Genomic DNA, 22591 nt, shown 5'->3' with positions numbered 1-22591 from the left:
TCAAGTTCGGAATATTCTTTCCCCGATGCCCCGATCCCCTCCGACATCAAATCAGGCGGGGCGGTATGTGCGTGTGCAAATGTGCGACGTGTGTGCGTGAGATGCATAGTATAGTTTTATAGTATAGCGCATAAGCGCAGTGTTCTTATAAGTAGCGTATAGCGAATTAGCGAAGCGTATCATAGGTTTATAGGTATAGTGTGTACTGTACTACTGTTCAGCTTCAGGTACCAGATTCTGGTAAAGAAAACAAAACAGTTCGTATAATCGTATGAAGTAAAGGTATATCATTGTCTGTCGCGCGTGAGTTTGGCAATCTTACTACTTAAAACAAAAAAGGTGAGAGAGTAAGTATGGCAGCGACAGCGAAGGGTATTTTCGGTCAAGAGTTACAAAATGCCATCGCCGGGAGTAAAGTGCTGGTCGTCGGGGCTGGAGGAATCGGCTGCGAGATCCTGAAGAATCTCGCCATGTCTGGTTTTCCCGATATTGAAATCGTAAGTGTATGCGGCTTCTCTAACCTAACCTATGAATCTTCTTTGCTCGCATGCTGTTTTTTTTCCCTTTATTATTATTTTGTTGTTGTAACGCATAAATACCATTAAAAATACGTACACATTCTTGTTAGTTGATACCTATTCTTATTTTCTCAATACTTGAAAAGCTTTACAACTATCTCACAGGTAGCTGCTGTTGGTAGTTGGTTTTACAACATCATTAAATTTGACCTTTTTCTTTCTGGATCGTTGTAGTTATCGTACTTTTGTGAAAGGATAAACGTTTGTAAAACTATACCTGGTAGATTATATACATATATTTATATTCTTTGTCAAGTAAACTTGATTCTCTAAAATCATTTGCAGATTGACCTCGACACCATCGACGTGAGCAACCTCAACCGGCAATTTTTGTTTCGTCGCGAACATGTGGGCAAGTCAAAGGCAGCCGTCGCTTGTGAAACTGCTTTGAGCTTTAATAGCAACATAAAAATTGCTTATCACCACGACAACATTATGCAGTAAGTTGTTGCCAATATCCATTTGTAAAGTGTTGGGTTACTATTTTTTAAATTCATCCGTGTTAATGTGTAAATTATTGCAGATCTGATTATGGATTGCAATACTTTCAACAATTTACGTTTGTGATGAATGCATTGGATAATAGAGCAGCCAGAAATCATGTAAACAGAATGTGCTTGGCGGCAGATGTTCCTTTGATTGAATCAGGCACTGCTGGCTATGATGGTCAGGTTGAACTAATCAAGAAAAGCATGACCCAGTGTTACGAGTGTATACCCAAAGTAGCACAGAAAACATTTCCAGGTTGTACTATAAGAAATACACCTAGCGAACCAATTCACTGCATAGTTTGGGCCAAACACTTGTTCAAGTAAGTTTCTGGAGAGCGCATCAAATACCAGATGATTTTCGTGATATTTTTTAATTCAGAGATTGTTTTTTCTGTAAATTAATTGTTGAATATTTTTCCCAACCAACTACAGTACATAGCCAGCAGTATAAGATCTGCAGTTAAAATTATTTATTTTTGAGCAGTTGTAAAAGTTAATTACTTTCCTGTCTCAAATCTCCAGCAGGTGTAGAAAGTTTGACGTTATTACGTGTTTTAATAATTTTGATACACAAACACACACACACACTTCTTGAAATAATTAAAAATAAGATGATAAATTTTTCTTTGATGTAACGTAAATAAATTAAATATTAACAAACACTTGAACTCTTACTTTTTTAGTCAATTGTTTGGCGAAGAAGATCCTGACCAAGATGTTTCGCCGGATACAGCTGATCCAGAGGCAGCAGGGGGTGAATTATTTGTTCTGTTAACTGTCTCGGTATCGTCCAACCTAAAGTCATTATAACAAATTTGAAACATTTTCTAGACACTGCTGGAGAAAGTGCTTTGCAAGCTGAAGTCAATGACAAAGGAAATGTCGAAAGAGTCTCGACGAGATCATGGGCTCAAAAATGTAACTACGATGCAGAAAAATTATTCACGAAACTCTTTCACGATGACATCAAGTACCTGCTTAGTATGGGTAATTTGTGGAAGAAGCGAAGGGCACCAACACCTTTGAGCTGGAAAAATTTACCAGATGAAGGTAAAAATATATAAAATTTTGTATCAATATTTTATTTGGTACTCGCTTGGATTAAAATAAATTCAACTGTAACAGTTGCTGGATGTAGCAAGGATGATACCAGTGGGGGGTTAAAAGATCAGCAACAGTGGAGCGTTGCAAAATGTGCGGCTATCTTTGCAGAATCAATCAACAAACTAAGTCAGACTCTTGCCGATAGCAAGAAATTGAAACAAGATGATCATTTAGTGTGGGACAAAGATGATCAAAATTCCATGGATTTTGTTGCTTCTTGCGCAAACATAAGAGCACACATTTTTGGCATACCACCAAAAACAAGATTCGACATCAAATGTGAGTAAAGTTTTTTTTTTCCCTTTCGCAAATCATCATGTGTTTGCTCATTGGTAACATTATTGTTTCAGCAATGGCTGGTAACATTATACCAGCGATAGCCACGACCAATGCCATAATTGCTGGTGCGGTGGTTTTATTTGCTTTCCGCGTATTATTGAATAAACTTGAAGAATGCAAGTCGGTGTACCTTAGACCCAAAATGAATCATAGAAATCAATTGTTGGTACCAGAGAAATGTATTAATCCACCAAATCCAAAGTGCTACGTGTGTGCCAAACAGCCAACAGCTGTTCTTGCTGTGGATGTAACCAAGATGACTGTTAAACAATTTAACGATATAGTGTTGAAACAGGGTCTTAACGTAGTTGCTCCAGATGTGATGATTGACGGTAAAGGTGTTGTCGTCATTAGTAGCGACGACGATGAAATGAGCGACAATGACGACAAAGTTTTGAAAGAAGTTGGCATCCACAACGGTTGTATTCTTTCGGTGGATGATTTTCTGCAAAATTATTCTCTCAAAGTTACGATCGTTCATCGAGACAAACCTGCCGTCAACAGCCAAGAGCCCGAATTCATCATCACAGCGGACGCGGAAGATCTTAAACCGAAAGAAGAACCCAAACTCGATGAAGTACCTTCGACTTCGAATGGTCAAAGGGTAAGCATTTTTTGCTTCATCATTTTTTTTATTAGAAATTAATCTTTTCCACACATACCAATTATTGTTGTCGTCGTCATTTCAGGTATCTTCTCCTTCAGCGGCAGAGGCAAAGAAACGAAAGACTGATGCTGCCGAAAAAGACACGCCAAGCAAAAAACGAAAAGTGGAAGATGAAAATGTGGTTGATAGCGACGATGATATCTCTATCGTCGAGCAGCTCAACGTTGAATCGAATTCAGACTCTCATTTCGTATCTCCGTCAAAACAGAAACTTATCAACAGCCGTGATGACGACGATTGCTTTATTGTTGAAGACGATCACGATCTTCTCATGCAAGTAGCCGAATAATTCAACCACCAAGTATTTTTAATTATCATTAAGATGCAACAAAAGTAAAACTACTCAAAGTAACGTCAGATTCATTTTGGTACATTAATGAGAGTAATGTTAGTTTCCTATTGTTTTGTAAGTTGAAAAAAAAAAAAAAAAAAAAAAAAATCACCATATTAAAATGTCCAAGATGAATTTGAACAGACGTAAACAGGTAAAATAGTTTTTTATGAAAAAGAAAAAAATGTCATATCTTGAGTATCAAATATTAAAAATGTTAAACATAAAAAAAAGATTTTTTTTTTTTTAAATTTAATAAATTACTTTTAATACATGATGTCCATGTATATTTATATTAGTTTTTGATATTAAATCCATTTCATATACATTTTTTAGAAACTTACGACTGTAACCCTTAAGATATAGTATTTATAGTTTCCTTTAAAGTCATTGGGCTTCCTCTTGTTGTCTGGTTCACAAATTTCACAAGCTCTATTGTTAATAACCGATAAACGAATATAAATCGAGACTGTTGACATCTCACAGTTCAAATATTTTCAAAGCTTCATATTTTTTTGTGAAAAAATTGGCGTACCTTGTTGGTAGTGACTATTGCTCAAAACAATATAAATGCTCGCCATTAATAACTGCAAATGGTCTAAAACAATATTCATCATTTTTCAGATCCCTTAATTTAAGTTCGATTTCAGAAAATAGCAATGGACAGACTGGATCATATATGAAAGAGTTTGTTGGGGAATAAATAACTAAACTCAAAAATATATTCATTTGGCTTCAATATACGATTAGCCGATATCTTATTCTTCATAAATCGTGTCACACGGATAAAAGAGCAGAATATTCTATTTGTAATATTGCTGGAATTTTTCTTGAATCATAATATTCACACACGTTACTGATAGATGTCTCTTTTACTCGCATTGTATGCAAAATGTTTGACAATGCAGCAACAACGATGATGATAATATGGGCGTAGTAAATGACTGCTATGCAAAGCCAAATTCTAGATATTTTGATATTTATACAAAAAGTGGAGACAATTGTTTATTGAAAAATGTGTAAAACGGTTGTCAGATGCTTGAAACGCAATTTATAATTACACAACTTTCTTAGAAATTAACAATTTCAATTTTATGTGGTTCTCAAGTTTATAAAAACTTGAATGGTAGTATCGATTCTTTCGATAATTTCTAGCTTAACAAACATATTTTAATGCTCATGGTTTGTGGACTGAACTTTTCTTATTCTTACAGAATAAGTCGTCAGTAAATCACAGTAAAAAATACTTGGCCATGTTATTTCAAATTGTTTACATCTCTATCAAGATGTGCGTAAAAAAGTAGTTTTATGCAACTTTGTATTAACGAATAATATAAATCGTAAACAAAAAAATTTCAAGATTTAAGATTTAAAGTAAATTTGACATAAAACGGTAAAAATGAGATTGGCAAACACAAGAGAGAGATAAATCCACATTCCTATACATTACTTGTAAACCGAGTGTTCAATGTTTTAATTTTCAAGTTACCTCTCTTTTTTTTCTTGTTTTGGCCCATTTGCTAAGGGTAAAACAAAGACGGATAGCACATAATTTCAGGGCTAGTCTTGAAACTCGTTCTAAAGATGCTTGGTACAGAATCAAACTTGTGTATCTAGTGTATTTACATTTAAACCTAGATTAAAAATTTATTTATTTGTTTTTTTTTTTTTTTTCTTTTTTTTTTTTTTTTTTTTCATTAAAAAATGTATTGTGGAAGCACACTCAAATAAAATTCTGTAAAAAAGAGTGACCTTTATATGAGTTATTCTAATATTGTATTTATTTGTTGATGAAAAAAGTTGGAATTTGTTGACAACGCGCAACTCGAATGTTGGAACTTTTTGCATTTAATGTTTTTTTCCCTACATTCTTATCTTTACATAGATATTTACTAAAAAAGTTTGAATCATTCGTTGCCCGTTTTTTCATCACGTGCATCATTGTCTTAAATCTACCTGCGCTCGCGATAGCGCTGATGATGGTCGCGGGAGGAGCGGTGCTCGGCGTGACGACTGTGGGATCGACTACTGCTGGAAGTTCTCCAAAGAAACTCGTCAACACTGCGCTCGTAACTGCGCTTCTCCAAGCTATTCGCGGCCACGGTCGCAGCTGCAGAAGCTGCGTAGTCGGGTGGCAATGGTAGACCCTCGTAGTATCGTGGCGGAGGTGGAGGTGGTGGTGGAGGTAGCGAGTCGTAAGGCAACGAGGCAATGTACGGTGGCAGAGGCGGAAGCTGATGCTGCATGGTGCGCATGTAGTCTGCTACATAGGCTTCCGCTGCAGCTGCGACTCCGAGAGCTGAACCATACCCTCCTCTGCGCAATCACGTAATTTGGCAGACGCATTACTTGGTTGGCATTATTTCATAAATCAACATAATATAAATGAGATAAAATGTGAGATTTACTTGGAATATTCGCCTCGTTCGAACCAATTGGTGTACCGATGATGGTGATGATGAGGCTGCTGATGATGATCTCTCGAACTTCTGTGACCAGAGGACAAGCGACTTCCTCTTGCTAATGACGCTAGTCGTGATCTCGACGTAAGAAACAGTCGGCGTCCTCTGCCACGGGTCCGTATGAATCTAGGAGTTATCACAGTTCTGTTTTCGTGATGATTCCTTATGGTCGGCTTCACCACGCGTTTAGCAGATTCTTTCGATTTACGCAAAATAGGAGTCATTTCTATCCCTGTATCGAAGAAAAAAAAAAAAAAAAAAAAAAACTGCACTAGTGTTTTAAAATTGTAGATTTAAATCCTTTTTTTCCTCTTTACCTTCATCTTCTGGAAACAATCTGCACAATTCTTCAGCTACGCGAGGTTCTATTTCTTGTCCATCGCGACCAATTTTCACCTGTTTTCCGTCGTTCCATGGGTTATACAAATGCAGCGTTGCCGTAAAGGGTAATTCTTTTCTACAAATCCAATCTACTTTGAAAACTCCTCCCAAGACTTTGGCGTTTAAACCAGGAGGCAGTACCTAAGATTCACATAAATTTCAGCAATAAATGTTTCAAACACATTTTTGTATTTTGTCGTGAAAAAACATTGCCTTACCCAAGAAATAGAATTACCGTCCCTTCTAGATTCCGTGCAAAGTCTGGCAAAACCGGCAAATTTACCAGATTCTTTTACTGAAAAAATGAGCAAAACATTTCTTGATTCTTTAAAGGCTTGGTTCAGATTTGCTTCGTTTTGTGGGAGAGTGCTCCAAACACCTTTTGCTTTTGATAGCGTAACATTTTCTGCATTATTTGACTTTATTATAAAAAACCTGTAATTACAAGATTTTAGTGTGAGAAAAGTATAAAAAATACCAATTTTTCACTCAACTAGGCAAAAAGCAGTCATTTTCTTAACGTTGTTGGTGAGAAAAATACTTTCTGGCTGAGGAGCAGTGAAAAATTGTATAGGTAGCACGGGAGCAAGTAAAGAAGCCTTAGATCTCACGTTTGTCATAATCGCTTTTGACTCGGATGACTACGTCTATACATATATGCAAGATCCGAGATATTCTTTACTTTTACTCCCCACACGTATGTGAAGAACTATTGCTCGATACCTTGCATCTCTAAACAAGTAATTCAATTTCGTGGCGTAATCGTAACTTTTTGTAGTAGCTGCCGCCTTTACTATCAAACTTTCTTTCGACTTTGCTCTTTTAGCTTCAGGACTGCTGCAGGAAGCCGATGAGTCTCTTGACTGTTTTCTTTTACCTCTCTTGTGTAGATTTCTTTTCGTAGCTTCTTTCGTAGAAGATTTTGTAGACACAGAAGTGATGGATGGCTGACTAGAATTGTCATCATCCTCATCATCCTCCTCTTCCGAGTCTGAACTGCTAGATGAAACTTCGCTGCGCGTGTCATACGTCTCGTCAGCTCCAATTTTTAATTCATCTCCTGCATCGTTTTCATTTTCAATATCATTTTCTCCACTGCTCAAATTTAGATTGTCTGTTTCTAAATTTTTTTCCATGCTATAAAAATTTACTATTCAAGAAACCAGTCAACTCTTCATCCAGGATACGTGTCCCTGGTTAATTCAATTAGTTGGCTGCAGCCCAACACCAATCTCGAACTCTTTCTGAAATGTGTTAACAAGAAGAAATAAGTTGTCTGGTAAAAATTTATATTTTCATAAAAGAAAAAAAAAAAAAAAAATATGATGCACTGGTCATGATTCTTGAGTTAGAACTTTGTTTTTCTTAAGGAGAATACATGTAATAAGCTTATCTAAGATTTGGCTGCTAATTTCTATTTTCCGTTGTTTTTATGCAGGGGGAAACAAAAGGTACACAGGCAAAAAAATATTTGATAATATTATAAAATTATTAAAATACTCGATGTTTTTGACAACCGTTATTTTTTTTAATAACATAAAGATTTAAGTGATTCAAGTATCCGACAAAACAATGATTTGTAACTAAAAAAATGGTTTATTATTAGTAAATATGACACAAACTAAAGGGTTTTAAACCTGACCTCCAGACACAGTAACAGTGAGGTTCTCTCACACATTTGCTGTTGACAAAGTATCTGTTTGCAACAAACCAATTTTCAACCATCTCCAGTATACTTTGCTAATGTTGTTAATTTACTTAACAAACTAGAGTTATGTGTTTAAAAAACATGTACGTATATATTACTCGTGGATTTAAAACTATAAGCACGTTAATGCTGTTAATCAAGTTCTGCTTGATACATCATCATCATCATCATCATAATCATTATATCATCATCATCATCACAGTCAATCACACACAAACATTCTCAGCACTTGAAAGTCCTATGTTGTGGTTTTTTTGTTTTCTATAAAAGTTTACCAAGACTTGTAGCAAATGAAAAGGAGAAAAATGCATGTAAAATCAAGTCCATCAAAATTATCATTCACTTTATCAAGATGCATGAGCGTAGACTCTGTAATATATAAATATCAATTAATGCAACTATCAACTATTGCTCACTGCTGGAAAAGTTTTTTTGCACAATTTTACTCTCTTGAAAAATCATAAACTTTCAGAAATAAAACAACTTTGAAAACTGCACCATCAACGAGACACAGAACAAGTCCACTGTAAATACCGTGCAATCTGTGTGTACATATGCATGTATATATATACTACGTAGACACACACAAACACATAATTTGTATGCCCGTAAACATATGTATGTGTGTGTGTACATAAATTATTGTATGTATCATATTTCGTGAAAATTCAAGTGCATACACGCGGGTATACTTCGTATGGGAAAATCTAAGCACGATCAATACACCTGATATTTATCACTTTCCCGTTTAAACGAGCAAAGCCCTTGATGCTTGCATCAGGCATGAAAGTTTGCGACTTAATTTTCTAACTCATAATCAGTTCCATTATTACGCACTACTTTATGTATTTATACACACATATATGTATATGAATATACATACATATAGGCACATCAATACCTATATGTGCACTTTAATCCTTATTTCACAAATAAATGATACTTATACGGCACACAAAACGATCGATATCGTATGTAAACTGATAATACTATGCTGCATTTACAACAAGAGTTGAGCTGCTGCAAGTAGATACAATGCCGTCATTCCACTGTCACCAGCTGAACAACTCGTTTACTCGTCTTATATCGTTACAAGGCAATTATATAAAAATTACATTGAATAAATAAGTAAAACGCGCACACACACATTAATCGTCGACTCCTTGCTCTCTTTCTTTGTTCGGCGTCGGGAAAATATAGCTCGATCCTCTCCTCTAGCTCCTAGTCAGAGGATGTTGGGATAAATAATACAGTACATAATATGCACTCTACAAAAGGTGAGTATTATATGTTTCATGCAGCTGCCTGCAGGTGTTTCAATGAACTAATCAGTATTTTATAGTATGATGGGTACTTGTTTAGTATAATATCAGGTAGTACAATTGTTGAATGTACTATCACTCCAAAGTCCAAACTCCAAAACTCCGACTCCGAACTCCGACCGATGCCGTGTGGAGCGTGCCGCGTCATGGGTGAAGAGGATTCCCGCAGTAAAAGTTACGGTCAGTAACATGAAAGTTACTGTCACTAACATACTATGTCAACAAACTTCGAAAATTTTTGCTGTTTTTACTCCCTTGCCCACCACCAAATATTTCGCAGTTTCTTGACATGCGGAACTCACCGACAGTTTCATAGCATCCGATACCTCGCTCAAGTAAGCAGTTTTTTTCGATAATCCCTAAAAAATAACCAAAAATAGCGTAGTTTAGGGGTTATCCCGGTTATCCAAAAACTGCTCTGGTTGACGCTAGCGCTGCCCAACCATGCGGCGTTAACACGGCCTACGTTACCTACGTAGTAGGTACCTTAATTGTTGGTAGCATTTGCGGAACACAGCCTCTGAATTTTCCATTCTGGTAAAGAGAGCACGGTGTAAGAATACGTGAAGTTGTGTGTAGTAATATACTTAGTAATCACTGCTAAATAGTGCCGTATAGTCGATTTTATTAAACTATATTTTTACATGTCGGATTTCAGGTAAAAGATAAATTGTAAACTTGCCGCAGATAGCACAATATCAACTTTTTTATTTACAACTATGAAATTATTTGCGGCTGTCTGTGCTGTTTGCGGCAAGTTGATAATCAATCTTTTACCCAAAATTCCCAAAAATCGACCTCCTATGTAATTATACTTTTAAAGGTAAATTTATGGATGAAAGATAGATTATAAACTTGCCGCAAACAGCACAGCTAATGTTAACTTTTTATTTTATAATTATGAAATTATTTGCGGCTGGTTTATAATTGATTAAATGGCTCTAGGCCCTAAAGCTCTGATTCAGAATTTTGGAGGCCACTTTTCGCGAAAAAATTAAGACCGATAGATGACGCTGATCCAAATAATTATTACTTTTAAAAAGTAAACTTTTACAGTATAGCTATTTAATCAACTATAAACCAGCCGCAACTCATCGTGTAGATAGACAATAAAATGTGACAATGTCTGTGCTATCTGCGACGTGCTTACAATTTATCTTTTACCCGAAAATCTACCTTCAAAAGTATAAATATACAGGAGAGGGGTTCTTCTCTCTTCTCTAAAATTTTTTTTTTTTTTCTTTATCAGCTACCGATTCGATTAATTTAATCAAGATTTTTTTTTTAATAATCAATATTGTAGGTAATAAAAAGTAACAAAAATTGCGAGTTCTTTAACAACGTCTGCAATTACTTTGCAACTTTCTGTAAAAATAATAATAAAATAAATTTTCCCCAAGAGAGTGAACTAATGATTAACAATAGTTTCTCTCTTTAATAAAAAAAAAAAAAAAGCAAGCGATGTAAATATCTTTATAAATGTGTATGTTATTTTTTATCTATAAAGACTCAAACGCGTTGCGATGTTTCAACAGTTTAAAAAAATTTTTTTTATTGAATTCAAGTGATGTTCTACGTTACTACAAAAACAATAAGCAAGTATTTTTCATCAAAGCTCGAGTCTGATGTTGGAATAGAATCTTTTTGATCTCTCACTCTCTTAGTTATTTCTTCATCACTCTACGTAGTATTCATAATATAAATATATATATATATATATATATATATATATATTACCTTTTTGTAAGCGGGGGTAAGCATATAAATCCAATATATTTGTATATACTTTATATAGTTTGTTTTCAGATAACCCGGCCGATATCAAGTATCTTTGGCGTACTCGTTTGACAGATTTTACTGGTTCATTAACAGTGTTTGCGAAACTTAGTTATTAATTAGTGGCAGCGATTGCAGAGAAAGTTTATGCACAAAAATTTGTTTAGTTGCTAAATATATATTAATGAAATAAATATCTATAAATTGAATTTTACAAAGAAGAATCTATTTTAATCACGAGTTGACAAACCTAATAAAACAGTTTACGTTACTGTGTTTTACAAAATTCACAAACCGAAGAACTTAAAATTTAAAAAAGTACATGTATTATTCAGAAATCTTTTTTTCTTTTCCAATTTTAGACATTTTCGTTATTCGTAATAACTCGGGTGAAAAGTTGACGCAATTAAAATATAATAAATAGGAAAGTGTTAGCTGTCATCGTTGTAACGATTTACGTGAATAGCGTGCTTCTCCCCATGATACGTTTTGAAAATTTGACTCAATACTGGCGAAACTTGTGGATCTTTCATCCATACACTCGTCGATAGTGGCGTCTCGAGCATGGATAAATAGGCTGAAAATAATAAGAAATATTGACGATTTTTACGACAAAGCAATCAATTTGTAGCATGTACGTGCAAACAACACATAAATAATACCAAGCAACATCTTTGGATTTGCCAAACTTAATTGTATTTGAGGATTATTCATTATTGCACTATAAATCGGGCCATCTGGATCCATACCTTTGTAAGAATTTTTTAAGCTACGTCTTCTTTCTCCAAGTAACCAAGCACACTACAATCAATGGTAATTTCGATTCAAAGTGTACGACTGATTTTATTAAAATAACTTACAGCATTCGCGTGATTATTTCCCGTTATTTTGAGCGTTTCTATGATTTTGGGTCTTTCAAATCCCATTTCTTCCAAAGATTCAATCAACTTTGGATCAGCTTTGAAATCAAGTTTTTGATGCTGTTTATAGGTGTCCAGCAACAAATTTACCACATACATTAAATTTCGTTCCTTTGGCACTTTTGGTTCGTTACCTGAATAAAGAAAAGAGAGGAGAAAATTTTTTTTTCTTTTTTGTGGAAAAAAAATTACTTTGTAAACAATCAACGGAAAAATTTTCAAGATGAATTTTGTCAATTATTTTTCTTCAAGAGCTTTGAAAAAGCATCTTTAAAAAATTTCGTTCTAGCATCGTCCAACGCACCTGATGAGCTAGGACCAACTTGATCGCCCAAGAATGAATTCAAAGATGAAAGTTGCAAGTCTTCCTCATCATCGGGATCATCTTGATGTTCCAAGAGCCATTCCAAAGCTTCGGATGCGTTCATTCTACAGAACAATTGACAATCAGACACTGTGGTGGTTTCAATTTTTGAGAGAAAAATCTTACTTTCTCAATCTCAAGGCTTTTAGAGCTCTTCTTTCCGAAAAGCCCATATCCACAAGGTACTTTACAGCCTTAGGATCATTGGGAGGTTGTAATTGAGCTTGTAATTTTTCTTTGATTAACTCGTAAAACTTGACAGCATCTGGACTGTGCATGAGAATTTTCGCAGATGTCTGAACAAGGGTGACTAAAATTTTCCGTATTTCATTCTGAAACTACAAGTTAGATGAAAAAATTATTGACAATGTCTTAGTTTGAAATGTTATATACATTTTCACGTATAGATGTATATTACATCAGCTGGGCAATCGGAATTGATTGCTGGCTTGGGAGGATTTCTCACAAACAAATCTTTCGTGGCTTTAATAATTTCATCATCCAAAGGTCCTTTCAGAGCTTCTTCGGACAAATTCTCTTTTTCAACCAGAGGTCTAACTTGAACCAATAACAATTCATCTACACAAATAGCTTTAATTAATATCATTCATTTGAAACAAGTTTAATTGTTTCAACAATAATACCCGACTCGGAAATTTCTTCGTCTTGTAAATTTTTCTCATCGTCGAGTTTTTTCAGCTGTTCCGAGTGTATCAAACGAAATTGCCTACTCTTTTTATTTTTGTCATGCCCATAGAAATGTTCCGTGGCAATTGATTTGACTTTATCAATGGTGAATTCCAGGGTTACAGGAACGCAAAGCACTGTTGCTTCCAGACTTTGTAAAAAAAAAGAGTTTTAAGCCAGCTTAAAAATTTAATAAAATATATTTAGGTTCAAATATACATTAAAGTCACCTGATGACGCGAACGATGAAGCTTTCGGAAGTAGCTTGCATTCCTCTGGAACGATCGGAAGAACCATTGGAGTGTTTTTTAGCACCCCTTGAGCTCTTCCTACTATTCCAAGCCTCCGTAATATGCTCCTTCATCCATGGAAACATCAATTATATGAATCTGCACAAAATAATAGAAATGACACAAGTACGTGCAAATGGAAATTATTATTATATCTATGGCAAAAAAAATTATACACAAAAAGGTTAAGTATGAAGTACTTGACGCTTTCTGGAATAGAAAAAAAAAAATCCATCAAGTGCAATGTTCAACTGCTCACCTCGAATTTAGTAACTTTGAAATAAGTTTATGAGAAAATTTCCGCAAAAACCATATATACACGATATTTCTTAATCCAATCTCCGACTCCGACCTCCGACAACAGCCCCACCGACGACTGCAAATTCGGCATTTGGCTATGTTTTGGTGACTTGCGTTGACACTTATTGACCGTTCATTAACATCCCAATAGTTAAAAGTTTTAAACAAATTTTGATGTTACTTGTCACTATTTTTACTTAAAAAATATTGTATACTCTCAATCTTACATAAAAATGTTAATCAATACAATTATCAACTGTTTTCTGGATTATGCGGATGTGTAGGTATATCTTGGCAATTATATATAGTTGTTGGGTATTGATTGCTTCAATTTTTTTTTTTTTTTTTTGCGTTTCTCGCTCAAATGGAAGTGTGTGTAAAGTGTGTAAAATATAAAACAGAGGTAAATTGTAACACCTAAAATTTTATTTTTGTATACTTACATAAAAGTTATACAAGTGTCAATATATATTTGTTTAATTATCGGTATGACAAATTCATTTATATACTTACAATAGCGCGAGTGTAAATATATATATATTTAAAATTTATGGGTCCATAAACTATACAAATATGCGTCAACTTTGAAACAGATTCTTTGTTTATAACTAAAACATTTACGAATAAATTTCTTTGTTAATTCCTAAGATTACGAGAATCTCTATACAAGTCTTTGATAATTATCAAAGGGTGAAGCAAAGGGAAAGTCCTCGAGCTGCTCGAGCTCGTACAAAGTTTTCTTGGTCTTTTAGTAGTTGCAGCATTCGTTGAACGTCTTTGGGCCTTGGTTCTCCAAATAGGCCTAAAATAAGTGCAGACGTTGCTCGAGTCACTCCATTTTCCGATCTTGAATATCCTCGAACGACGGCGTTTCTAAAAAAAAAAAAAAAAAAAAATAATAATAATAAATAAAAAAAATAAAAACACGCACGCACATACATAAATTTTCAACATAAATCCCAAAATATTCTTTTCTGAAGGAGAAAAAGGGGACACTATTACAATTTTTGTGGCACCACGACTTTTGAGATGCGACGGTTTGAAAACGAAGCGAGATGGTGCGTAAAGAGGCACACGGTGTTTTTAGATGGTAAAAAATGCTCATTTTTTGGTACATTTCATGATCCCTTTGTTATTTTGTGGGGCACCACAGAAACCATAATCTTCCCCTTTTTTGAGCTACTACTCTTTACCTAAGCTCTTCAGCTCTCTGTGGTAAATCAGTTTTCAAACAATAGATCAAATCTCGTAAAAAATTTTCCACATCCAGTTGTTTCCTGTCTGGTCCAAAGTGAGTCTGGATTACGCGAGTCAAGGTTTTACATTGCAATAGACACGCCGAATCGTACCAAACTTGCCTCGATGCCTATAATTTAAACAATAATATTTCAGCCAGATTTATTTCCTAGTTGAAATTATTATACATGTTGGATATTTTTTGACGCAAAGCTCACCACAGCTATGGCATCGACGTTGTCTTCGAGCTTAATGGCCAAGCATGGAATGCACGCGAGGAGGTGGTCAGTAATATCGTCGTCGGGCGATCGCATGAATCTGCTCTGCCAGCTTCGAGCAATAGCTCCCAAAGCGCACATGGCCGCCAGTCTCATTTCCCAGTTTTCCTTTTCGACAAAGGGTTTGAGGGCGAGAACGACGCGTGGACTGATTGGTTTCTCGGTCGTGGTTGACAGTAAAACCGATAAACCGCGCAATGATTCCAACACCACGTCGGTACTACCATCGACACTCGATGGCTCTTCCAAACCATCCAGCAGCGAGCATAAGCAATTGTCAAAGTATTCTTCCACCTGACAAAAATTGGCAAATGTTTTAAACAATGTTTAGCAACATAAGTAATAATCATGCCGCAAAGCTCACGTGCTTGGACTCCAAATAGGCGACTCGACCAAGACCAATGGTAGCGAGTTTACGAACAAGCGGCGATGAGTCGGCTTTTGCTTCGTACAGAGTGTTGATGATGGCGTCTAGCCAAATGTCATCGCAGTTAAGTTTGTCAACGAGCTCGGCATAAAACCCAATCGAAACGGCTCGCTGAGTCGCCAAAGTACTGGTCACGAGTTTACCCAGGTATCGGCCCAGATTTGCCAAGGAATCGCTCTTTTTGGACAAGCTTCGTGCAATCGCGTGTACCGTCCATATTACATTTTCTTCCGTTTCCGCCTGCTCGGACTCGAAAGTCTGCATAATGAATGCTTACACAATAATAACGTTCACGTACATAATTATTAATGAGTTAATTTTGAAGGTCAATATAATATTACACAAAAAATATTACGTACTTGTGTACAAATAAATAGACTTACGGTCTCGGTCGAGGGGATTTCTATATCCTGTTGTGTGCCAATAATGTTGAAAATTTTCGATAAGACAGCGTACACCTCGCGATACGGGACGATTTTGCAACTCTGGCGATTGGGTACAAAGCCGTATTTTGTGCTGATGATTGACATGGGTGGATCCACGTGGAGCCATCCAGCCAAATATTCCAACAAGACGGCAAAAAGTTCGGGCAATCGTCGGCTCACCAAATCCTCGGCTTTTGGTGAATTCAATAATTGCCCAAGGGCTACCACAGCCGCTAAAGGAGCAAAAGCTGCGCTGGGACGCTTGCCGTCGTCCGCAGTTCCACCTTGCAGCGCCGAATCGACCAGCAGGTTCTCATTTTGCAGCTTTGTCAATAATAACTCCAAGCTTCGTGAACCCGTGTCTTCCGACTTTCCAAGCTCCATCCAACATTCCTTGGTCCCACGGTCCAGGGGCAAGGGCTGATGCAACAGGTGCTCCACAACCTCTTGCGGGTGTTGTGTGCTCAATGATTTGACGGCCCCTGCCGCTCCTCTTTTACAGCTGGCATTTTCCATTTGCCTCATTTGACCGATTATCCCATCTATTTTGCGTGTGGTGAATACAATACACGCACAAAGCGCCCCATTTAAATGAAGAAACATCGAATGATAATGAATAAAAATTGTATAGCCCCACCGATTAAATATAAATTTGCTCGTGGAATGTCCAAGCCTCGGAGTTTGAATAATTCTGACAATGCGATTCCAGCAGCGATTCCGCCTTCACCTCTGTACAGAAGAGCCTCGACCAAACCATCGGCCAAACTCACGACCTCTCCACTTGCTACTCTTGCACATGCAGCCGTCGCCAGATTCTATAAATTGTTTGATATCGTTTATTTTCTCGCAGGCTATCATCAATAGATATACTATTAGATGTAGAACCAATTTCATTTCAACCTTTACTCCCGTGTAGAGCGAGATGGCGTCTTCGCCAACAATTATTCGCTTCGTCTCGCTTAAATCGTGATTCAAATTACGATCCGGTAAGGTGGAGCGGTGCCTGGCCCCAATGTTCAAAGCCAAGGCAACGCAATCGATAACTAGCGGGCGCAAACTAAGATCCGAATCAGCACTCCAGGCTAAAAATTTTCCGAGAAGTTTACCCGGTTCCAATTTACCACCTGGATACGTGTACTTTAAAGCATCGTGATACGATCTAAGGGTCGTTCTAAGAATAAGCAGAGTAGTCTTGCGTTCCGCGTTAGATTTCGATTGCATCCACGGTAATAAAATGTCAACGAGTAGGGCCAGCGTGTCCGACGAATCTGACACGATTTCGCTACTGATGACGCCCAAGTATTCGATAACTTGCTGCATGACTTGGGGCATCTTTAAAGCTGCAATCTGTAACTTGATCACACGATAAATTATTATTATTATTATTTTTTTTTTTCCATCAAATTACGATGCGACACACGTCGTCGTGTACCTCTGAACTGGCTGCTATCACTTTGTCCATGGACGACTCGAGAAGTACTTTTTTTTCTTCGTCAGTTGGCGGTGGAGGTATTATTATCAATGAAATAATTGCCTTGAGAATCAACGGATAAAGCTGTAGCGGCCTGTAACCCGACGACGAGGACTGAAACAGTCCCAGTAGAATAGCCAATGCATTACCACGAGCTCGCAGTCCGATCGAGTCGACCAGTCGATTGGGATGCATGGCCTCGCCAGCCTTGAAATAAAAGAATGTTCACCTGTTTATCAAGGGATTACTATTACACAATTGTATACATTACTCGTCGGATGGCCAAGAGTCCTGCCTCCTTGGTGCCAAGTTCCTTGCAATCGTTCAATTGTCGAATAATCCAAGGAAAAATGTTGTTATCCAAGGAAGTACATAGAGCCACCGAGTCGGCCCTCAACGCTATTTCGGCGTATGCCTTGAGCAAGCCAGCTTTCGCGGCCTCGTTGTTGGCCGCGGCTTTTGCATCTCTCACGAGGCCGAGTAGCCGTACGGGTTGCTTGCGCGCGTCCTCCACGGCACAAGCCTCCTCCATAAGCTTGAGGACCATCTCCAGGCGGCGTTTCGCGCATATACCCACGGCTCGGGCGTATTCGGCGTCACTGTTGTAGCTCGCGCTGCGAGTACGGGCCAATTCGATCAATAGGCTCGCGTGCTCGGGTTTATTGACTAGCGCGGCCAAGGACAGGGCAATCGAGGGCGTGATGATTGGCTTGTCCGCCAACTCGTTGGCCAGCTCTTGGGCCCAGGTCTCGTTTTCTTCAAGAAAATCGACGAGCCCCCGTTCCCAGAGTAACGCGCGTTCCGTCCCTGTCGCTCCCGATGGATTATTATCCGCTACGGTGTTATACTCCACGATTACGAGTTTTAACAATTCCGACAGCTTTGCGTCCCACTGGGCGGGCCTCAGCAGAGCCGGTTCAAACAGCGGCGCCGCGCTTCGTAGAAACATAATCACGGGCGCGCGATTCTTTTCCTCGTCAAGGAGTTCGAGGCAGCGCCCGAGAACTCGGATGCTTGGAAAATCATTTTTTTCGTCACCTGTTGTTACGCTGTTCTCCTCCTCCTCCTCCTCCTCCTCCTTCTCGCGCATCATTTTTACGGCGAGCGTCGATAAAGCTCGCAATATCGGTCCCACCTAAAATTTATCAATCAACCTCATAATCGTTTCAACAATATCATCTATTATTATATAGGGCTGCGCTTATACCGAAATCACGTAAGTTTGATCCAACAGAGCATTGATCAGAGACGGCCAGAGCCAAGTTTCGGCACCTTCCACCGTACTCGACAATAAATGCAGGGCTTCTTCGCAGGCATCGGCCTCGTCCGTTTTCGAGCCACACTGTAACACCTGCGCGCACGTTCAAGTTTTTTTGTTCAACAGTCATAGTTGGTAGTACCACCCCATACCGTACTTACGATAAATTTAACAAAGGAAGAGCGCTGAGAGGAAAGGAGAGGAAATGTTGGCCTGGCGGCAAGAGCAACCATCGCACTGACAAGGTGTCTTGTGTAATTTGCGTCTCCCAAAGAATCTTGCAGACTCGAAGCGATTCTTTGAAAAGCCGTGCTTTCCTAAAATTAATCGTGACTGATAATTACATGACCGAAATTTTATTCAAACAAAAAAAACGTACCTCTGCTGGCAGCGTATTGATAAAATGTCTGAGTACAACCAATGCTCTTGAGCGCTGAACAATGTTTTGAGATTTTAACTGTTGTAGTATTCTACAAATGCATTTTTTTTTCATCATCAAGTAAGTAACGGTGTCGTAAATAATTGGAACGATTATTATATTTCAATTTACCTTTCCAAACCTTCTTCCGGATACAAGACGACAATGGCTTTGAAACACTTTAATACCTCGTAATGAGCCAACAATTCGTCCCTGGCAGCTTCAAACGGAGCAATGCTGACCGCTTCCAGGAGAACATGATGAGTATGCTCCAAATGAAGCCTGAGTTGCTCTTTGTCGTCACTGGTTGCAGCATTTAAAATTAGCGAGAGTACCCTCGAAGCGGCCAATCTAGTATTTGGCTTTTTAAAAAGACTCAACAGTGAAGGAGTCACTTTGGGGATGAAACTTTCATCCCAAGTTTTTGATAAAAGGGGTAAAATCGAGGCCAGGCATTTTAAAGTGTTTTCCGTGACTGTTGAATTTTTGCTCGATTTAAGCCACGAATAGGTCAGTACTTTAAAAGCACTCGACAGTTCATCAAAGTACATGTCCTTATGCAGTCCTGTATTGGTTGCTATTTCGGTATTTGTGAGACAATCAGAGATTGCATCCGATAGTTTTTCAATGGCTAAAAATCGAAAAATTTTGTCACCGTATGTATTAAACATAAATTATGTCGTTAAACACCTACCAAAGGTAGTTGCCAATTTTAATTGCTCTTGATTCATGTCAGGCATTAGTGGTACTAAAAAACTCAAGGTTTCTTTTATAAAAGGTAGCATGCCGGTTGTATTCTTTGCGGCAATCATTCCAATGACTCTGATGACGTTGTGATGTGGCACTATATTTGGCTCAAATCTGATGATCAAAGTTTCAACTCTTGTTAAAAAAAATTTCAAGTGGTTTAAAAAAAAAAAAAAAAAAAAAAAAAAAAAAAAAAACGTACTTGACAATGAGTGCACCAATTGATTGCGAACATTCTTTTTTGCTCAAAGCGACAAGCAATTCACAAGCCTGTTGGGAAGCAGGGCCAACTATTTCGTTTAAAGCTAAATCTGCTACAGATGTTGCCAATGAATCTTCCAAAGAATCGACGTAATTTTGACAAATGTCAGACATAATTTTTAAAACCGCAATCAAATGAATGTCCGATATCTAAGGATAAAAAACAAAGTTGGTGTCAATCTTTTGGGAATTAATCGCCAAGTTGCAAATCTTGAAACCTTTTTGTGCAGTTCCCAAAAATACACGGCAGCATGAATAACAACAACAGCTTTTCTCTGGGACAGTTTACGAATGGACTCGATGGCAGATAACTGCACAGTTTCATCTTTATCGCTTAGAGCATCCAAAAGGGCACCGACGACAGCTGTTGATCAACTCACACAATTACCATGCTACATGTATCAATTTTTCAAACACAATTAATTTCCTATTATTACCTGAAAGTTGATCAAAACTCGACTCGTTTGCATCATTTTCGTCCTTCATTATTTCCAAGTTGAAGGTGAAATTTAAATTATGTTACAAAACTGCATTAATATGGCTTCAAGAGAATCACTTGAAACAACTTGTTTATATCATCACTAAAAAACACTTTCAAGAGACTTTTCAGTCATTCCCATATCATCAACAATATAAATGTCTACCAAAAAAAACACACACACACACACACACTCTTCTCCAGCCATTATCGCCCACGCATGACGATTGTTTGACGATGGCGTTATAGGTTATGTTACACCATCCTCCTAAAAATCAGATGTGTGTAATGTATACATATATATGTATACGTGTGTTGAGTAGGAAAAGAGTTATTACAGATATTAATTTGAAAAAAATGTATAAAATTTATTGTCTAACCAAGTAAAACATTTATTTATGGATTTATTTAGTGTGAAATGGGCAAGTTATTAAAACTTTACGTTTACATCAAATTTAAAAAGTTGGAGGTGGTCCCATTAATTCCAATCCTCTGCATTCTAATGCAATCTTCAATCCAATGGCAAATAATCCCATGCTCTTCACAATAGACCTAAAAACGGAATTAATTTTTCGTATCGGTGAAAGTTACAATATAACAGGAGTATATGCCACAACCTGACAAACAACAAATACGTTTATCGAAGACACGGTGACTACTTGACTTACCATTTGTAAGGGTCGTAATATAAATTTTTGACGTGTTTCATGTAGGTCATCTCTGAGAACTTTATATTCAAAATTTATAATATAATAACAAGACTACCGCTATGTAAGCACAACAGCATAAATACGTGTGCCTGTACGTGTACTTATTATTGTGCTGTGATGTGAACTGCGAAGGCGGAGAGGGGGAAGATGAGCGAGGAGAGGGAGAGTCTTGACGCGCGGCAATTTACGAGATATTTAAAAATCAGGGATTCTCTCAACTCGAGAATGCCTCATGTGTAATGGACACATGCAGCAAAGCACACGTTTTGTCAACTTATTATACAGGCCTTTGGGCTGTCAGCACTTTAATTATGCGCTTGCATGATATCACAACTGCCTCCTTCTGAATGTTACCAGTGGCATGTATTTTTGTGTAGATTACATGCGTATATATTTGTCACTTGTACTTGTTAACATATTGCTCCTTTAAACTGTAAAATTTACTCTGATTTTGATCGCTGTTAAAAATTGAGAGCATTGTTTTGCACTTGGGCATTTAAAAAATATTCATTTATAAAATAAGGCCGCGGTCACATGGAGAGCGTAAGGCCGCGGGCACATGAAGAGCGTAATGCGTACCGCGTAACCATTTGAGCCCATAAGAGTGAGAGAGAGGTTCGCGTATTTTACTTCTCTCTTACTCTTGTGGGGTCAAATGGTTACGCGGTAGTCGGTACGCGTTACGCTCTCCATGTGACCGCGGCCTAAGAATCCTTCTACATGTATAGACATATATCCTCTAGTTTTTATAGCTCTCAAAAGAATCAGTATCACGTGACTGTCGACAGAATACGCCGTGATCTGATTGGTCGTGAGTCGTGAGGGACGAAAGGCGGTACATTTGAATGTACATATGAGATTAAGTAGACAAGCGCTGGGGCTACATCTAGCGCCCTGTACATACTAATTTAGGTCGTTCTATTCGTTTGAGCTTAGATTTATTTTAAAAATTTAATCATTCGATTTAGATTAAATAATTATTAGAAATATGTTTAATCAAAAAAGTTTGGGGGGTTAGCGCGCGAAGCGCGCACGGGGCGAAGTATATAAATATATGAATAAAAACAGTACAACTTCCTCGTCGCAGTCGTCGCTGATCGTTCTCGCGCTAGTCGCACACTCGCACTGCTCTGGTAGTCTGGTCCTCTGGTTCACTGTTTTC

The 22591-nt window shown here is 37.5% G+C and overlaps 4 protein-coding genes across 17 annotated transcripts; 1 reads left to right on the top strand and 3 right to left on the bottom strand.

The window, feature by feature from the left end:
* The first annotated feature begins 143 nt into the window (after positions 1 to 143).
* On the top strand, positions 144 to 3722 carry Uba2 (Ubiquitin-like activating enzyme 2). Its single transcript, XM_014360241.2, has 8 exons — positions 144 to 497; positions 864 to 1018; positions 1102 to 1389; positions 1753 to 1823; positions 1901 to 2119; positions 2195 to 2452; positions 2524 to 3116; positions 3202 to 3722. The coding sequence occupies exons 1-8, from the start codon at positions 354 to 356 to the stop codon at positions 3466 to 3468; spliced, it is 1995 nt and encodes a 664-aa protein (XP_014215727.2). The 5' UTR covers positions 144 to 353; the 3' UTR covers positions 3469 to 3722.
* Positions 3723 to 3804: 82 nt separating this feature from the next.
* Ythdc1 (YTH domain containing 1) lies at positions 3805 to 9763 on the bottom strand. Of its 8 annotated transcripts, XM_089592160.1 has the most exons (7): positions 9066 to 9168; positions 7996 to 8430; positions 7077 to 7597; positions 6572 to 6788; positions 6290 to 6494; positions 5919 to 6204; positions 3805 to 5826 (listed from the first exon to the last, which is right to left on the bottom strand). In XM_089592160.1, the coding sequence occupies exons 3-7, from the start codon at positions 7487 to 7489 to the stop codon at positions 5463 to 5465; spliced, it is 1485 nt and encodes a 494-aa protein (XP_089448286.1). In that variant the 5' UTR covers positions 7490 to 7597; positions 7996 to 8430; positions 9066 to 9168; the 3' UTR covers positions 3805 to 5462. The 8 variants fall into 8 exon arrangements, with proteins under 8 accessions (XP_089448286.1, XP_089448287.1, XP_089448285.1 ...); XM_089592161.1 differs by lacking the exons at positions 7996 to 8430; positions 9066 to 9168 and adding an exon at positions 9686 to 9763; XM_089592159.1 differs by lacking the exons at positions 7996 to 8430; positions 9066 to 9168 and adding an exon at positions 9207 to 9521.
* A 1396-nt stretch (positions 9764 to 11159) lies between these two features.
* On the bottom strand, positions 11160 to 13958 carry Kpc2 (Kip1 ubiquitination-promoting complex subunit 2). 4 transcript variants are annotated; one of them, XM_014360228.2, is made up of 9 exons: positions 13680 to 13958; positions 13361 to 13519; positions 13088 to 13281; positions 12862 to 13022; positions 12570 to 12781; positions 12384 to 12508; positions 12020 to 12213; positions 11909 to 11960; positions 11160 to 11736 (listed from the first exon to the last, which is right to left on the bottom strand). In XM_014360228.2, exons 2-9 carry the CDS (start codon positions 13504 to 13506, stop codon positions 11591 to 11593), a joined length of 1230 nt encoding a protein of 409 aa, XP_014215714.2. In that variant the 5' UTR covers positions 13507 to 13519; positions 13680 to 13958; the 3' UTR covers positions 11160 to 11590. The 4 variants fall into 4 exon arrangements, with proteins under 4 accessions (XP_014215714.2, XP_014215713.2, XP_089448290.1 ...); XM_014360227.2 differs by having other exon boundaries at positions 11822 to 11960; positions 12570 to 12775; XM_014360226.2 differs by having other exon boundaries at positions 11161 to 11736; positions 11822 to 11960.
* Positions 13959 to 14194: 236 nt separating this feature from the next.
* Positions 14195 to 21588, bottom strand: LOC106644610 (maestro heat-like repeat-containing protein family member 1). 4 transcript variants are annotated; one of them, XM_014360213.2, is made up of 18 exons: positions 21388 to 21588; positions 20679 to 21271; positions 20460 to 20605; positions 20183 to 20391; positions 19928 to 20094; positions 19366 to 19864; positions 19195 to 19285; positions 18977 to 19132; positions 18765 to 18908; positions 17829 to 18692; positions 17519 to 17764; positions 16987 to 17439; positions 16724 to 16901; positions 16021 to 16628; positions 15599 to 15919; positions 15175 to 15528; positions 14914 to 15086; positions 14195 to 14593 (listed from the first exon to the last, which is right to left on the bottom strand). In XM_014360213.2, the coding sequence occupies exons 2-18, from the start codon at positions 20725 to 20727 to the stop codon at positions 14404 to 14406; spliced, it is 4848 nt and encodes a 1615-aa protein (XP_014215699.2). In that variant the 5' UTR covers positions 20728 to 21271; positions 21388 to 21588; the 3' UTR covers positions 14195 to 14403. The 4 variants fall into 4 exon arrangements, with proteins under 4 accessions (XP_014215699.2, XP_014215701.2, XP_014215700.2 ...); XM_014360215.2 differs by having other exon boundaries at positions 16045 to 16628; XM_014360214.2 differs by having other exon boundaries at positions 16987 to 17433.
* Positions 21589 to 22591: the final 1003 nt, after the last annotated feature.

This window comes from Copidosoma floridanum, unplaced genomic scaffold (genome assembly GCF_036245765.1).
Source record: "Copidosoma floridanum isolate Cflo_tuat_1 unplaced genomic scaffold, Cflo_Japanese_pri ptg000014l, whole genome shotgun sequence".
Classification (NCBI taxonomy): Eukaryota; Metazoa; Arthropoda; class Insecta; order Hymenoptera; family Encyrtidae; genus Copidosoma; species Copidosoma floridanum.
The sequence above is the reverse complement of the archived record's forward strand: the minus strand, read 5'-3'. Positions and strand labels throughout refer to the sequence as shown.

Coding starts and splice junctions, on each gene's coding strand:
- Uba2 (XM_014360241.2), top strand. CDS start 354: ATGGCAGCGACAGCGAAGGGTATTTTCGGTCAAGAGTTACAAAATGCC. Junction 1,824..1,900: donor TGATCCAGAGGCAGCAGGGG/GTGAATTATTTG, acceptor AACATTTTCTAG/ACACTGCTGGAGAAAGTGCT. Junction 3,117..3,201: donor CGACTTCGAATGGTCAAAGG/GTAAGCATTTTT, acceptor TCGTCATTTCAG/GTATCTTCTCCTTCAGCGGC.
- Ythdc1 (XM_089592161.1), bottom strand. CDS start 7,489: ATGGAAAAAAATTTAGAAACAGACAATCTAAATTTGAGCAGTGGAGAA. Junction 6,495..6,571: donor ACGGTAATTCTATTTCTTGG/GTAAGGCAATGT, acceptor TGTGAATCTTAG/GTACTGCCTCCTGGTTTAAA. Junction 6,205..6,289: donor ATTGTTTCCAGAAGATGAAG/GTAAAGAGGAAA, acceptor TCTTCGATACAG/GGATAGAAATGACTCCTATT.
- Kpc2 (XM_014360226.2), bottom strand. CDS start 13,506: ATGTTTCCATGGATGAAGGAGCATATTACGGAGGCTTGGAATAGTAGG. Junction 13,023..13,087: donor CGAAGAAATTTCCGAGTCGG/GTATTATTGTTG, acceptor CTATTTGTGTAG/ATGAATTGTTATTGGTTCAA. Junction 11,961..12,019: donor GAAATAATCACGCGAATGCT/GTAAGTTATTTT, acceptor CATTGATTGTAG/TGTGCTTGGTTACTTGGAGA.
- LOC106644610 (XM_014360213.2), bottom strand. CDS start 20,727: ATGAAGGACGAAAATGATGCAAACGAGTCGAGTTTTGATCAACTTTCA. Junction 20,606..20,678: donor GAGTTTTGATCAACTTTCAG/GTAATAATAGGA, acceptor GTTGATCAACAG/CTGTCGTCGGTGCCCTTTTG. Junction 17,440..17,518: donor TGATAGCAGCCAGTTCAGAG/GTACACGACGAC, acceptor CGTGTGATCAAG/TTACAGATTGCAGCTTTAAA.